General features: G+C 35.5%; 1 protein-coding gene across 6 annotated transcripts in view; it reads left to right on the top strand.

Moving 5' to 3' along the window:
* TAFA2 (TAFA chemokine like family member 2) overlaps positions 1 to 14,978 on the top strand; it is a 179,104-nt gene that overhangs the window by 151,606 nt on the left and 12,520 nt on the right. For 5 of the 6 annotated variants that reach the window (XM_050323821.1, XM_050323822.1, XM_050323818.1 and 2 more), the window contains 2 exons: positions 3,720 to 3,872; positions 4,809 to 4,933. In XM_050323821.1, the coding sequence (XP_050179778.1) occupies positions 3,720 to 3,872; positions 4,809 to 4,933 (278 nt within the window). The other variant, XR_007629936.1, reaches the window with a different exon arrangement.

Below are 14,978 nucleotides of genomic sequence, written 5' to 3'. Positions count from 1 at the left end.
GCTTGTCCAGGTCCCTCTGAAGAGCCTGATGGATGTCAGAATAGAACATCAAGGATTAAGTGTTGAGCCCATGAAATGGTGATCTTAATGAACAATAGTATTCAGAAGACTTTTCTTGATTTAATGCTAGATTTGTATATAACACTGCAGTACACTAAATAGCTTATATTCATATTTGTGTGTTGCAAAATAATAATCTTGAATACTAACTTCCCTTCTTGCCTGGAGCAATCTTCCCAAAGAAATAGAGGGGTAAGGGCCATAACTTAGTGCCAGATGTGCTGTGCAAACATGACTGAAATTTTATTTACCTGATGGAAAGAAATTTAAAGTTACCGCGAAGAAACAAGGACAGTTTTATGTAAAGTGACGAATAATAATTGCTTAGATTTACTTTTTCCAGAAACATGATAATGACCACTTAAGTTTTTGGCATACCAATGTCATACTGATTTATGAGATAGCTATTGATGATTTTGCTACATGAAAAAAAGCTTTAAAAGTGACAGGTTAATTACAGAATATATAATTAATGGGTGAGAATTGGTTGTACCTGTTTTCCTAATCCTACTCTCATAATACAGTGTTACATCCTCTGGAATGTAATTTATACATGTGTTATGTACAATCATCAGGAAAATTTTGCACATAATGATCTCTGAGTCTCTTTCTTCAGTCCTTCACAGTGATTGCAGGAAGGATAATTTGCATTAACAGGGAATGCAGGACTAAATGTTTGCACTGGTTTTTAATAACTGCTTCCTTTAGGATTCCACAAATGGCATTTGGTTCCTCAAACAATTTCTGCAAAACAAGTAGCATGCTTTGAAGTCTGTGCTAGAAGAAAAAGAAACAAAACCAAAATGTGAATCTCCCAAAGTACTTTCTTCCTTTTGTGGAATGGTTCAGTGGCTTAATGAGGTTAATTTATATTAAGTTGTGGGAAATACTTTATCTGCTGTATAGAGGCTTTAATTTCACATGAATTTGACAGATACTCTACTTACTGCACTGGAACTCAATGATTTAATAAGCATAAGGAGATGAAATCCCTACATTTCCTCTCAAGGAATATTCATTGCATGCTCTAGATGGTATAGAAACTTGAGAGTGGTTGGCCTAGATTCTTTAGTGTTTGAAGTATCTTTATATACTTATCTAGGATGTTTTGGTTTTATACCCAGAAAATGTCAAAGTAGCTTTATTAAAGATTCCCCAAATACTATCAATAGTATATGGTTATTTTTTTTCTGTTCCATTTTTCATGCAACTTTTCACCCTTTGAAATGCTTTTCTGTATTGTACATGAATGCAGGTGACTGTTTCATTTAATTACACTCTTTTTCTGTAGAAGTATTGCAATGCCTGATTTTCTCCTCCTAATTACTGCAAAGGAGGCTTTCAAAACTTTTGTTCCAGTATTAACATTTCTCTCACAGAATTTTACAACAGCTCTTTCAACTGGCTTCCATTCCCGATGGCTATTGGCATACACTTCATTTTCTCTTAGAGGTTATATTATGGCATTTCTGTAGACCTAGTAGAGCAGTGTAAAGCTATACAATAAGAGAGTAAGGAGACAAAATTGCAGGATCAGTGATACAAAGAATACAAATAAAAGCTAATATAGTGAAAAATTGAGTGGTACGAAGTTCTCATCCTGCCACTAAATTTACTTCCTTTTTGTACATTCAGTGTCTGGGGTTTTTTATGTACCTTTCATAAAATACAAAGTAGTGAATTTGTGTTAGAATGAGTGGGTATAAGATGTGTAATTGCCTATCAAAATAAAACTAGTGTGAACTTACAAAAGCAGCATGTGTTTGTTCTACTATATATTATATATTCCCAATATATCCTAGAATAATTTTTTCCATATTCACAGATAAAAAACCTTCCAAGGGTTTTACTGAGAAAAAAGTAATTTATTTAAATTACTTTATTGGCATACATTCCAGTAGAATTGTTTGGAAAATAATTAAAAGTAATTTTTGCAGCAGCCTCTGCTAGTAGCTGTAAAAATATTTGCTCATCATCAATGGTATGAAAATATCAGAGATTGAAAATTTCAGACAGACAGGATGAATTGTTTTCCTTATCCTCTGTTGAATTAAACATTATAATTAGAAAGTGAAGAAAAGCAGTTTTTGTGCATAAAAATATTTTCTTTCCTCCTAGATTTCTGATGTAAATGTAACATTTTAGCATATCAAAATATGATGGATCATGGGTTAATTGTTTGCATTGTGTTATATCTTTTCAGATGTAGCACAGCATGATGTGGTGGAGTATAATCAAACCTGACACAGTATAATGCACTGAGCAACAACAAAGACCACAAACGGTTCATTGGAATTTGTTATACTGAAAAATGCATAATTCCCTGAATTAGATGTTTAGCAGTTTATGTTTTGTTGATGAAGACACGGAGTCTAATTTGCTATCTGTGGCTTTTGCCTCTAGGAACATTCTTGGGGTCCATAGCCTACATCAAGTTTGTTTTCCTTTTTCAGGCCTTTTAGGAGCTGATACTGTGAAATAACAACTGAGTGAATCCAGGGATCAGTGTTGGGCTCCTGAAAGGCTGTTAGTAGGATTTTCTCCTCATGGAAGCTCTCACTTATTGCTTGACACTAGGGATATAAAAGGTAGCTGAAGCATTCAGTACATATGCTTTGCATAGAGCATCCAAAAAGTTAAACAGAAGTAGAAATAGAGGATTTAGAGGTTTTGTTTAAACACATATTGCTTTAAATAGTTCGTATTCCTCCCCATACAAAGTTGTAGGTTATTACCAGCGAAAAGTTCAGATTTCTTTCTCTCTTTCTTTGGATGGGAATTAACTATCCCCACAAATATCTGGTCTTGTGTCAGTAACCACTGAAAGTTCAGATAAAATTACTTTGGTAACTGGCTGCTGAATCAGAAAGGGTAGTTTGGCAGTTCTCCTCTTACCAAATTGGTCCTCTCATAGGACTCTAGTATGAGATCCATGGTTCTGGTGATCAGTTGGAGCAGCTTGAATGGGAGTGATAGGTACATATATCGAAGAAAGAAAATTGTCATGTTGACTCCCTTGTTTGAAAAATTTGGTTCCCCATGTTGTCAGACTTACTTTGCAGTGCCAGGTAGAAAGATTTAAAATGTGATTCCTTAGCAGATATTATTTCTAGGTTTTGTTTTAGGACTGTCCCTGTATACTGCCAGTTGTTCCCTTTGCGCTTGTAGGAAGGTTTTGGAATATCATATCAAAGACTGTATCTGTTCTGGACATAAAGCCTGGAGACATAGATTCTGAAAACCTCTGCATGTATGGGTGTTTTAGCATTGATACACTTTCATGTCAAAGTTTCTCCCTTAGGGAAAAAGAAAAAAAATATTGGTAGAGATACACAACTGTTTAGAGGAGTCCAGAAATTAATATAGTTTCTAGGTTAGTTTTGTGTTTCTGCTTCCCACTTCACTGGAGCAGTCCCACATGTTGCCTTGTCCAACTGTTCATCTTTAGCTAGTGTTTTCTGCCTGAGATAGTTATACTACTTTTACGAAGGAAATAAACTTTACATTCTACTGTTAGTATCATTGTAATTCTTGTTTCATGCATGGTAGATTGCCTTAAAGAACCAAATGTATTGCATTTCTTATTAAAAAAATCCAAACCAAACAGTATGATGCTACCTTGCAAAGTTATCAAATTGCTCATCTTCTTATTTTCACAGCTCACCATGTTAAAACTGGGACCTGTGAAGTGGTGGCACTTCACAGATGTTGCAATAAGAACAAGATAGAAGAAAGATCACAGACGGTGAAGTGTTCCTGCTTCCCCGGGCAGGTAGCAGGTACCACCCGGGCAGCTCCTTCTTGTGTTGATGGTGCGACTACTTCTATTGCTCCCTTTCTTTGTGTTCCTAGAAGTTTTTGCTGGTTTAACATCATCACTTACCTATTTAAAATCAGAGTAGGACAGCTGCATTTTGAAGGTGATCTCCAAGGTGAACAGGAGGAAGATGGGAAGAATTAATTATTTGATATTGCTCTGTGGAAATGCTAAAAAAAATTATTAGATGACAGTGAAAGAGACCACTTGAGGGGCTAAATTTGATCTAACTAAGAGAGGACCCTTGAAGCTGTATGAAATTTACTTAATTGAAAGTATTTATGAAAAATTGACATGAGCGTATAATTTTCATATGCTACAGTCTTACATCTGATTTATATGTTTATTATACAGGAAAAAAAAAAAGGAAAGAAACAGAACACAGTTCTGCCCAGTTTTTAGTCTTTTCAGACCCACAATATTATTCCTATTCACGGTGCAATATTAGTGTCTTACTTAACAATTATGGTATAAGTTCATATGTTTTATTTAGGAAAATATTGGCTGATTTTTCACGTTGCTTTCTCTGAAAGAGTAGAAGGATTCACCCTTTAATGATCTTTTTACTGTTGATATGTTGTTGCCTGTCAGATAAGCTGTAAATATGTCATCATTGGGGAATAAAGTTAATAAGACTATGCTAGACTGCATAGTAGACCAGGCAAAAGAAGAGATTCTACTTATCACTTTGAAATCTGGCTGAGCAAGAATAAATGAGGTTGGAATGAAATACTGTGAAGAGGTTGACTTTGAAGCATATAGCACCTTTTGCAAATTTCTTACTAAGGTTGGAAGGTGGCTGAAAATCACAGACTAGCTGTCAGTGAACGTATTTCTAATATTTTCCTGGAAAATAAATGTTGCAACATAATGACATAATAAAGTGTCCACTTCAACAACATGCAAATATGTTTGTTCTTCTTTCTTTTAGCTTCAATCGTGGAGCAGAAATGGTGGTGCCACATGCAACCATGTCTTGAAGGGGAGGAATGTAAAGTTCTTCCAGATCGTAAGGGGTGGAGCTGTTCCTCTGGGAATAAAGTGAAAACAACTAGGGTAGGTATGATACCAACCTGACATGTTACCAACAAGTATAAAAAAAAATAGTGCACAGAAAATTGAGTGCACATTGAAGACCTGAGTTGAGAAGACTGAAGAAGCATGGGAAGAGAGTCATACTGGGATTGGACTTCCTGGTCCTGCACACTACTCTCAGCATACTTTTCAATTACCTGAACATAGTAAGCAGTGTGCCAGACCTTCTCAGGTAAGCACTGGGGATAGTAGAGTTGATTGCTTGAACTAAAAGTAATCATCAAATATATTGTAATCTCATATGTATTTCTTTCTGAAACTTGCTCAAAGTCTGTACACCTCGCTAAGGTCTTTATTTACAGGACAGCAAACAAATGCATTTTTATCAATAACATGGGATTACCAGGTTTCTACATAAAAACTGCTGAGTATGGTAAGCATTTGATGTGTCATTACAGTATGATCTTTTGGTTCTTTCCATCTTGTCTGACTGGGATTTACAAAAAAATTTTCACAGAGTTTCAGTGAGTTCTTTTCCTCCATTTGACACTGTTTATATTATTGGTTCAAAATTACATTGACAGAAATACATCTAACATTCATCATATACAATGCCTGACAACAGAGTATACATGCTGTCATCTCTGCTTTTTAGTGGCTAAGACAAATAGAAGAAAACCAAATTTTTCAGACAAGCAGTAAACACACAAACTTCCTAAATCTACAGCATTGTATCTCAGTAGAGTCTTCATCAACATACAAAAGATTTAATTGCTCTCTGAAGACACATGTGGATGTGTTTAAGTATAAACACCTTCACATCTACTTGCCACCACACACACTCATGATTGGTTTTTCTTTTAAGCATTTAGTAATTCTTTGTAGTGTCAGGCCATAATTTGCTAGCATGGTGTTTACTGTGCGCAAGTGTTTGGATGTTTGTGTCATTTCATTGAAATCTTCCTTTCATAAACACTAAATTTCTAGTATACATTGGCTGTAGTGATATGTAGTGTGCACTGACTGAATTATGTTCCTTCTGTTCCACAGAGAACTCCATATGTCTCAGTTTCTGAATGTATAAGTCTCTAAAACATTTTGACATTCTTTGAAGGAAGGATGCTTTCTAAATGTTTTTTATACAATTCCATTTCTGAATCCACTTTCAAATATGTTTCTTCTGAGGATAACCTTGCTGAAATGCTGCCCACACTTAACTTTGTACATGCCAATGCAAAACTGATTATATACATGTAAAATGTGTCTGCATATATAATATAACCAAAAGGAACTAGATAGAATTTAGTAATAGCAATAGAAATAGAAAAAGAATTGTATGTGTTTTGGAATTTGTGCAAACACTAACCACTATTAGAGTTACAGAATGCATGCCATTTTATATTTATTGAGAGTGTTTAACAAGAGGTAAGTAAACATGTGGGTCTGAATTACATTTCTGCAGGAAAAAAAGAGGTTACAAAAGGAGGAAAGTTCAATTAGAATTGCCTTAATGAGATTTCTTCTCAACAATTTGTCAGAGTATGGGGTTTTCTGCATTTGTTGAGGTTGAGAATTTTTGTCCACTGTTAGGAATCTACAGAAGACCAAGGCTGTTGTCCTCAAGCTGTTATGCTTCTGTTGCAGGCTTGTAGGTCTAGTTCTTTGCAGTAGTTGGAATTTTCTTGTCCTCCATGGTGGGGGCAATCCTCAGGATTCATTTCATACCTCTTCAAAATCGATGCTTTGAAAAAGCCAGTCCTTTTTTATATTTGCCATCATAAACACTGATTCAGTATAATGGCTACCATAACCTGCTTACAGACCTAGCACCACTAAAATGTCACCTTAAACGCCCCATTATTTGTTCTGCCTTCTGATTTGTCCAGATATGGTATGTTGTCCCCCTTCTTCCCTCATTTTCCACACAACTGCAAGACTGTTTTGAGACAATAGCTCAAATAGCTGTTTGGAGACAATTAAACTCAAATTTCTGATTTGAAGTTGATCTAAGTCATTGAAACCAGGGCAACAGGTCTCTGTCTTTCCAGATGCAGGGAGCATGATTTTAGCAGACATCTTTCTGATGGGCAGAAAAATTTACATTGCTATTGGAAATGTGACTGGTTCTTTATGCTAAGAGAGTATTATTATCAAAAGGCAAGCAACTTTCCCTAATATGTAGTGACTACAATATTCTTATATCTCCTCTTTCTGCTCCCTGAAGTCTATCTATAAATAAAGATTCTAAAGTGCTCTGTGGTTTTAAAATCTTTTTTTTCCTCTTTTTTTTTTCTTTTTTGAGAAAAATAAAAATAACTCTACAGTCAGTCAGTATTAAGAAATCATGAATAATAAGTTTCTTTCTTTAAAATGAAATAAGCCATATGTGATTATAAAGAAACAAAGAGAACTGAGCAGCTAGGGTGATTTAAGTGGATTATGGAATAGTCTTATGAAGACTTTCCTGAAAGACCAAAGAAAAGTCTATATGCAGCTCCAAACATTTTCTAAGCTAGCCTTCTTCATGTGCAAAAAACCTAACCTAATTGACTGCTGAAGTACTAGCTACTCTTTTATGGGATACCAACTTCAAAAGCAGCACTTGTTTTTCCACATCTTGAGTTGTTAATAGTTAAACTTTATGTTAGAGATAAAACTAGTGGAGGAAGAAAGTATTTTACTTGTCCACCTTTCTTAGCATATTTAATCATACTATTTTAAAAACTGATGATACCAACTTCCTAATACTTATGGTATTAGGCAAAAAGGCCAAATGAATACTGGGAGAAAATGAAGTGATTTTTAAAAATGTGGTCAACTTGAGGTTTTGCATTTTGTTCAGCTTTAGGGATCTAATAAGGTCATACAATGAATAATGAATTAGAAATACCTGAATTCAGATGTTAAGAAAACTCATTTGGAAATTTTCTTCCGAATGCAAAAATAGGTATTATTTTCCTAATTTGTTTGCATATTAGTGGGAAAAGGCTGATTTTAAGAGTTAATCATAGGAAAGGACTGAATACAGGGAGAAAGTGTATGAATAAGCTGGGTACTGAGTTAACTTGTGCTGGTTTAGAGTTGACTGCATTGGTCTATGTAGCTTGTAGGAAGGGAAGGGAAAAAAGCCAATGACAACTTATCTAAACAAGAAATTTTTTTGAGTTCATGATAAAAAATGTGTGTTTGTGTTGCTGAGCATTATACCACAGCAAAACAGAATATTCAGAAGCACATTATGAAATAATTATGAGCATAGCTGAGATTTTACCAGGCACATTCAGGCATTCTCCTCCAGACTGGACTGAGAAACTGTTGTTAGAGGAAGCAAATGATTTTTTTTTTATATGGCTAGCCCTAATTTTTGATAAATAAACACAAATTTTTTGTCACATTGCCCTCTTTAAATGATGAGAAAAGTGTTTCAAGAAAGGGGAAAATCCAATTTTTTTTTTTTTTACATTTGAAATATTCTTTCTTCTTACAATGTCTTTCTAATATAATTATTTTAATTCAAAAAGCTCTCCTGGTTGTTTCCTTTCTTTTCTTGCAATATAGGAAAACTTCTGCTTAAAACAAAGGAATTTTCCCATCAATTGAAAACTACAAAATATAGCAGTCTTATGTGTAAAACTGACAATGACATTTAAAAAATTCTATGAATTTGTGTTAAACAAAGGAGCTCTTTACAAATATATTTTGCAGTCAGGTAAGAGCTGAGGAGAAAGAATTTAATATTTCTCTTAGTTCTGAGACGTATCCCACACCAGAGGTGCCTCTGTGGATAGGGGTTTTCCAAGGGCTAATCCAGATGCCAGGCTTTACTTGTATTTTTAAGAACAGTACAATGCCCATTATTTTTATAGTAGAGGTAGACTTTACAGAAGAGCACTACAAGCTGCATGTAAACTGTATGAAAGTGCACGTTTCAATGCCTCCTGTGGTCCCAGTTCTCCAGGCATCCACCCTGGGACTATCTTGGACCATGTCATGGCTCCTAGGCAGCCCATAAAGCTGTGTGTCTTTCCTACAGAAACTAGATCATAAGAACAAGGTAAAGTGCTGCATCCGAGCTCTCATCTTGAGATCCTGGAGGTGCAGCATGACTAAAGAAGTGTGTGCTTGCTCCTGGCAGTGAGAAAGTGTCTCTGGGCTGGTATTTTATGAAGATGTAGAGAAATACACATTTGTATTTTTCATGAGAAAAAGTATAGCGTAGAATAGACTATTTCAGTTGAAAGGAACCTACAGTGATCATCTAATCCAACTACCTGACCAATTCAGGGCTAACAAAATTAAAGCACATCAATAGGGGCATTGTACAGTTGCCTCTTTAACAACTGACAAGCTTGTGGTGTTGACCACCTCTCTAGAAAGCCTGTTCCAATATTTGACCATCCTTTCAGTAAAGAGAAACTTCCTCATGTTCAGTCTAAACCTTCCCTGTGGCAGCTTTGAACCACTGTGCAGTAATAAATAGTACCTTGTCTTCCAGCTTTTAGTTTGATTTGGTAGAACTGCCTGCAGAACAAGGCATAGCTTTAACACTAAGCACCAAGTTCTGGTTAAAATATATGGAGTAGAATTTACTGGACTTTGCTTGGGTTAGGACTCTAGAGTGAGATAACTAGCCCAGGGAGGGTCTAGACTACCTTTTTAGTATTGAGAATTGTTCAATTCCAGAAAACAATTAATTTGTTCTAAGATAAGTCAGATTATTTACCTTCTGGAGGTGCTTATGTCTTTCAGGTAACCTAGAGGAAAGCTAAGATGACTAGATTAGCCCCAACATTTAGATACTTAATGCTGAATAGGAAGCAGCTGGCTTAAAGAACTTACTCTCTTTAATGGTCCTCATTAGGAAGATGATCATAAAAATCTTGTCATTCTTTGTCAGTTTGGGAAGGTTTGAACTTTGACCACTATTAAATGCAATATAATATTTCAAATTTTCAAAGATTTTCATATTCTGAAGATACACAGCTGTGAGCTAAACTGGTGAATCATACTATGGTGAGCAACATGTCCAGTATACAATATTCAGTAAAAGTTAGCAACATTGCATGTTCTTTTAGCATTGACTTGTTGGTATAATACAAACACTAATACTAATACTATAAATTAACAACAAAAAAATAGTCAGATACATAGCAGGTATTGACTATTAACCTCTGAAAATCTCTAGATAGTGAAACCAAGCAGTGTTTTCCTGTAGACAAGTGAAAGAAGTATTTTCAGCCAGGTCACAAAGGACCAGCTTTTGGAAACGAGCATCTAGCTACTGGACTAGCTGAGCACGCCCATTTTTAAGATGGGCTGAAGGAACCACAACTGTCACTCTGAAAACTGGCTAATATTTTTAACATGTGGAGAAAAGCACACTGCAGAACAGAAAGAAATCAATATCTAATATATTACTATGTAACTATATGCTAAACCAATATTAGAAATAGAGTACTGCACTAAAATAAAATGGATATTACAAGGCCAGAGAGAAATAAAAGAGAAATATTATGGGCCAAAAATAAATCCATATTGAATATATTCATCCCCATGCCAAATCCAAATCTGCTTTCCAAATCAATACCGGAGATAGACTACTAGTGTGAAACGAACAGAAATATTGCCAGCATGGTGAGCTGAGAGTGTTCATCTACATTCAAAAACAATATTGGAGAGAGCCTGAAGTCAGTTATTTGTAATATTCTAACTTGTTTAATTTTACATTATAGCTTCCAGAGTTTAAAAGAAAGTCAAAATTGAATAACATCCTTGGAAGAAGAGAAAGTGCACCATCCAAACACACCAACTGGCTGCACATGAAGCCAAATTGTATTCAGTATGTTCATCCCACTGCTCTCAATCAATGTAATTTCATTGCGATCTATAAATACTGCTTACATTTTTACCCTATCTCCTTTCTCTCACTTGCAGATGCTGGGTTGTTTCTAAATTAATTACAGCTGGTGAAAGGAGAGGATATAATTTTATTTATGTTTCAATTTACAAAATATGCTGTTCATAACCCTTTCAGCATAAGGAAGGAAAGGACCTCTGTGAGGTACTTTTACATAGTAATGCTTTTCATTGGGATTCTCAGATTTCCATTATCAAAAGGCAGAATTAAGTGGCAACTCAACTACCACCAGTACTGTCATAACTGCTGCTTGAGAAAGACAACATAATACAAGAGAGCTAAAGTACGTCCCTAGATATGAGAAGAAGCTGGCATTTTTCTTGCAACTGAGCCTGACCTAATGTTGGCAATGTTAGTTGTTGATCTGTACTTCTCCAGATGAGGAACAGATGCATAGGCTCTTTAAGCAGCAGCAGAGGGGAAGAAAATGGAACAAGTATTAATTTTTTTTCTGCCAAAGATGAAAAGAAATATCACCATTGTGGTAGCTTCTTCCCTCATGTCTATTCTTCTTCCTCCTCCAGGCTTTTCAGAAACAACAGTTGAAATGATATATATTTGGAAAAAACAGAGATTCTTCATATAAATATCATGCATAGGTTATTCCAGGGTGTTTCTGATGGGCTGGATGTATGGTAGCTATGGTCAGTTAGTACTGAGGCACTAACTGACTAACTAATAAGGCAGCATATTTTCAAATGACGTTTTACAATGTAAAACTGCTACTAGTTATATCCCATGAAATAATTTGTCTTTTATTTTGTCTGCTGTGAAATGTGAAATACGTATAGGATGAATCGATGATCTGACGTGTGTTAGGTACAGGAAGTGCTTTCCCTAATATTATTTAAGGAGATGTATGTATCAGTGAAGAAACTACTGCCCTGTAAAACTGCTCTGTTTCCCTGTCTCGCTTCAGAGCCTCTGTCTATAGACTCCTCACCTCCTGCCTAATTTCAGATGAAGATTTATAGGAATAATGCACATATATACAGTGACCAGCAATACCTTGTGGTTCCTGAAAATTATGTGATTACAATATAAGTGAGTGCACAGACTGTAGCAAAATATTACCCATGGAAAAGAGTGATTGCATTTGTGACAGCCCCTTTATGTATCTCTTTCCATGGTATGGTATCTCTTTCCACGCCTTTGGCTAATCTGTCACTAGGAGAAATTTGCAGCTGTTGCAGCGTGTTTCTCATTGCTAACTCAGAGACTCACTGTATCTAATCTGTCATTAAAATGGCAGTAAGTTGTATGTACACCTTTTCTAAGAATACACACAAGTTTTAGGGGGCTGATGAGCTGGTAGTGGAAAAATGAGGACATTTTCTAGGGTCAAGCTAGATTTTGTATTAATCATTAATTATTGTTTTGATCTAGCATCACAGTTCTTTCATTTTGAAGCTTCATATTTTTTTAGGGAACCTAAACACTAATCTTTTGATAGTTAGCATGCCAGCCAACACATGTTATGAGGAATCATCAGTACTCAGGGCTATGCAATTCACTGATTTTCCTAAAAATAGCCTTTATATACCAAATTTGTTTCTTTAATGTTGGTATGCCTAGTTTTATCCTATGAAAAGTTGCAAGTCTATATTTGACAGGAGTCTAGGCCTACAGCTTGATGATGTTCATTTTTTCACTCACAGAAATCTAGACAAGTCATGGTCCTATCCTTAAAAGCAAATATACTCTAAAATATCCACAAAGGACAAGTTATGATATAAAGAATTATAGGAACAAGTGTCGTGATGTGAAATGTTATAAGCAAAGTCAGAAATTGAAAGGTCAGTAAAACTTGTTGGGTGGGTGAGGATAATCCAAACATTCAACTCCCAAGACATTTTCAGTCTCAAATTTTGTTTAGTTCTGTTCTGACTTTGAGTCCTATGGATACTGAAATTAAGAATAAAAAGTAAGGAACATCAAAAGAGAGAATGGGTGAAAGGCAATATTCATAGATACAGCTCTTTTGAAAAGAGGGAGCCTGATAATACATTGCCTTGCTAATCTACCTGTGAATACACAGTCTCATCTCTAACTACTCAGAAGGGGTAATCCAAATTTTTTTTGTGAGTAGACACACTGACAAATGAATCATGAGAAATGAAATCTTTTGCAATCCCTTCATCACATTCGCAGTGTTAGTAATCTATGCTCTAATTTATACATTTTTACCATGGAATAGTTTGTCCTAAGGTAAGATTGCAGCTAGGATCCATTGTAAAGCATCATTTTATCATCTACAGAACCTGAACATTGACAAAATTACTCTGAAATCATGGGAAAATATTTCTGCAATTTTCAAAGAAAAATGCAAATAGATTTCAATTGCATGTATTTAATTAATAATCATTAATTTTTTGCAAATATTACTTCCATGTGTGAGCTGTACAATTCATCAATCCAGTCAGGAGGTTTTCTGCCTTTGTCCCAAAAGATTCAACTTGTGATGTATTTTTCTTATTCTTGTTTTCCCCCTTGTCCTTTGCTGGCATGTTAGAAACATTGACTTCATGTCTGAAGAATGATTTTGTGCCTCTGATGGAAAATAAAAATGAGTTCTTGAGGTTGTTTGTTAATGACTGGTTTCCTGCACTTCTCCATGAAGTTCTACTTTTCCAACATCCTGACACCAAAATCAAAGATGTTTCCGCTCATTTGCAGCTTCATTCTGTCAGTCTCTTTGACATTCACAGCTGTGCAAGAAGGGCTCTTTGAATATCTAGTAGTCCTTTTACATTTTCTTGGAAAATTGTCAGTTTTTACTACCTCAGGAATTACCATACAGAAAGATGATATTCCTATGCCAGCATCGTGTAAGTCATGCTGGCATGCTCTAAAACTAGCGCTTCTTCCTTGTCTCACCCGCCTTTGTAGGCTGTAGGGGCTTCTTTGTATCATTTCTGCAAGTCAGAAATGATACATTTCACCTTAGAGGGAAAAAGGTTTTCTGAAACCTCACGTTATCTGCTACCTAAATAGCTGGAGGCAGAACTCTTGCCTTTTTCCCTGGGTATTTGGCACAGGCTTCAGAAACTCTGCATCACTGCTTAGTTGTAGAATTGAAAGGAGGGAGTGCAAAAGTGGCCCCTAATTGTTCAAAATGTAATACCTTCAGTTCTCCAAAATCGCATAGTTTTCTTGAGGTATTTCCTAACTCATTAGGACTGATTATAGAACATATCAAAACCCCCACTCTCTCACAGCTCTGCTTTTCTGCCTTCTAACAGGGAAGGAAATGGGTAGTAATCAATATGAAGTGGAGAGTCAGCCATACAGAGCATTCTGAGCATACACAGTGGGAGGAGTGAACAAGTCTCAAACAAGCTGAAATCAGATTATTTAGATATTATTCCCTTGCAGAGCAAAGTGAGCATGATTGTTAATCTTACATATTTCTAAATAAGAATAATGAAGATAGTTGTGTTCTATCTGAAAACTCTTCAAAATTAAGGAAAATTTCAGGCAGGAATAAGTGGAAGATTGATGTCTACAACTAAATAAATAAAGATGGCCAACATAGAATTAATTTATATATGGTACATTTTTTTTTTTTCATGGCTTGGAGTTTACTACTCCTTCCACCTCAGTGAACACCTGGTCAAATTTCAGGAAAGACACTATTGCTGTGGAGAACAGACTTCAAAGTACTTTATGTGTTCTATAAAATGGACTCTGAGTTTTCTTCTACTGCTTTGTTAGTATACACTAATGATTCCTTCTCAGATCTTACAGTTCTGACTCTCATTCAATCCCTTCCATATCTGCAGTGATAAATGCCATAGAGCTCTGAAGTGCAGATTCTGGATAAAGCTGCAAAATATCCATTTTATCATGGCTTATTCCTTTGATGCAACATGTGGAATTATATTGGCAAGACTGAACAGAAGTGTGTTTCCAGTTTATGAGGGATGATATGAACTCAAGGAAACAGTGGATTGTGTCTAGCCAACATGTATCTACAAACTCAGTAGTAATAGAAGATCTGAGAATTTTAATGGCATTGTATATTTTAAGAGGTCCAAAACAGTTTGTGTCTTCAGGTTCAAGAACACCAGAAGATATATTACTGATGGCAGCCAGAAGAACTTGTTTCTTCATCCTGAATTCCATCTTTGTGACTTAGGAACATGTTCC

The sequence above is a fragment of the Myiozetetes cayanensis genome, unplaced genomic scaffold (assembly GCF_022539395.1).
Source record: "Myiozetetes cayanensis isolate MyiCay16 unplaced genomic scaffold, myiCay2020 scf3, whole genome shotgun sequence".
NCBI classification, from domain to species: Eukaryota; Metazoa; Chordata; class Aves; order Passeriformes; family Tyrannidae; genus Myiozetetes; species Myiozetetes cayanensis.
Note: the sequence above shows the minus strand (reverse complement) of the source record. Positions and strands in the feature narration are given on the sequence as shown.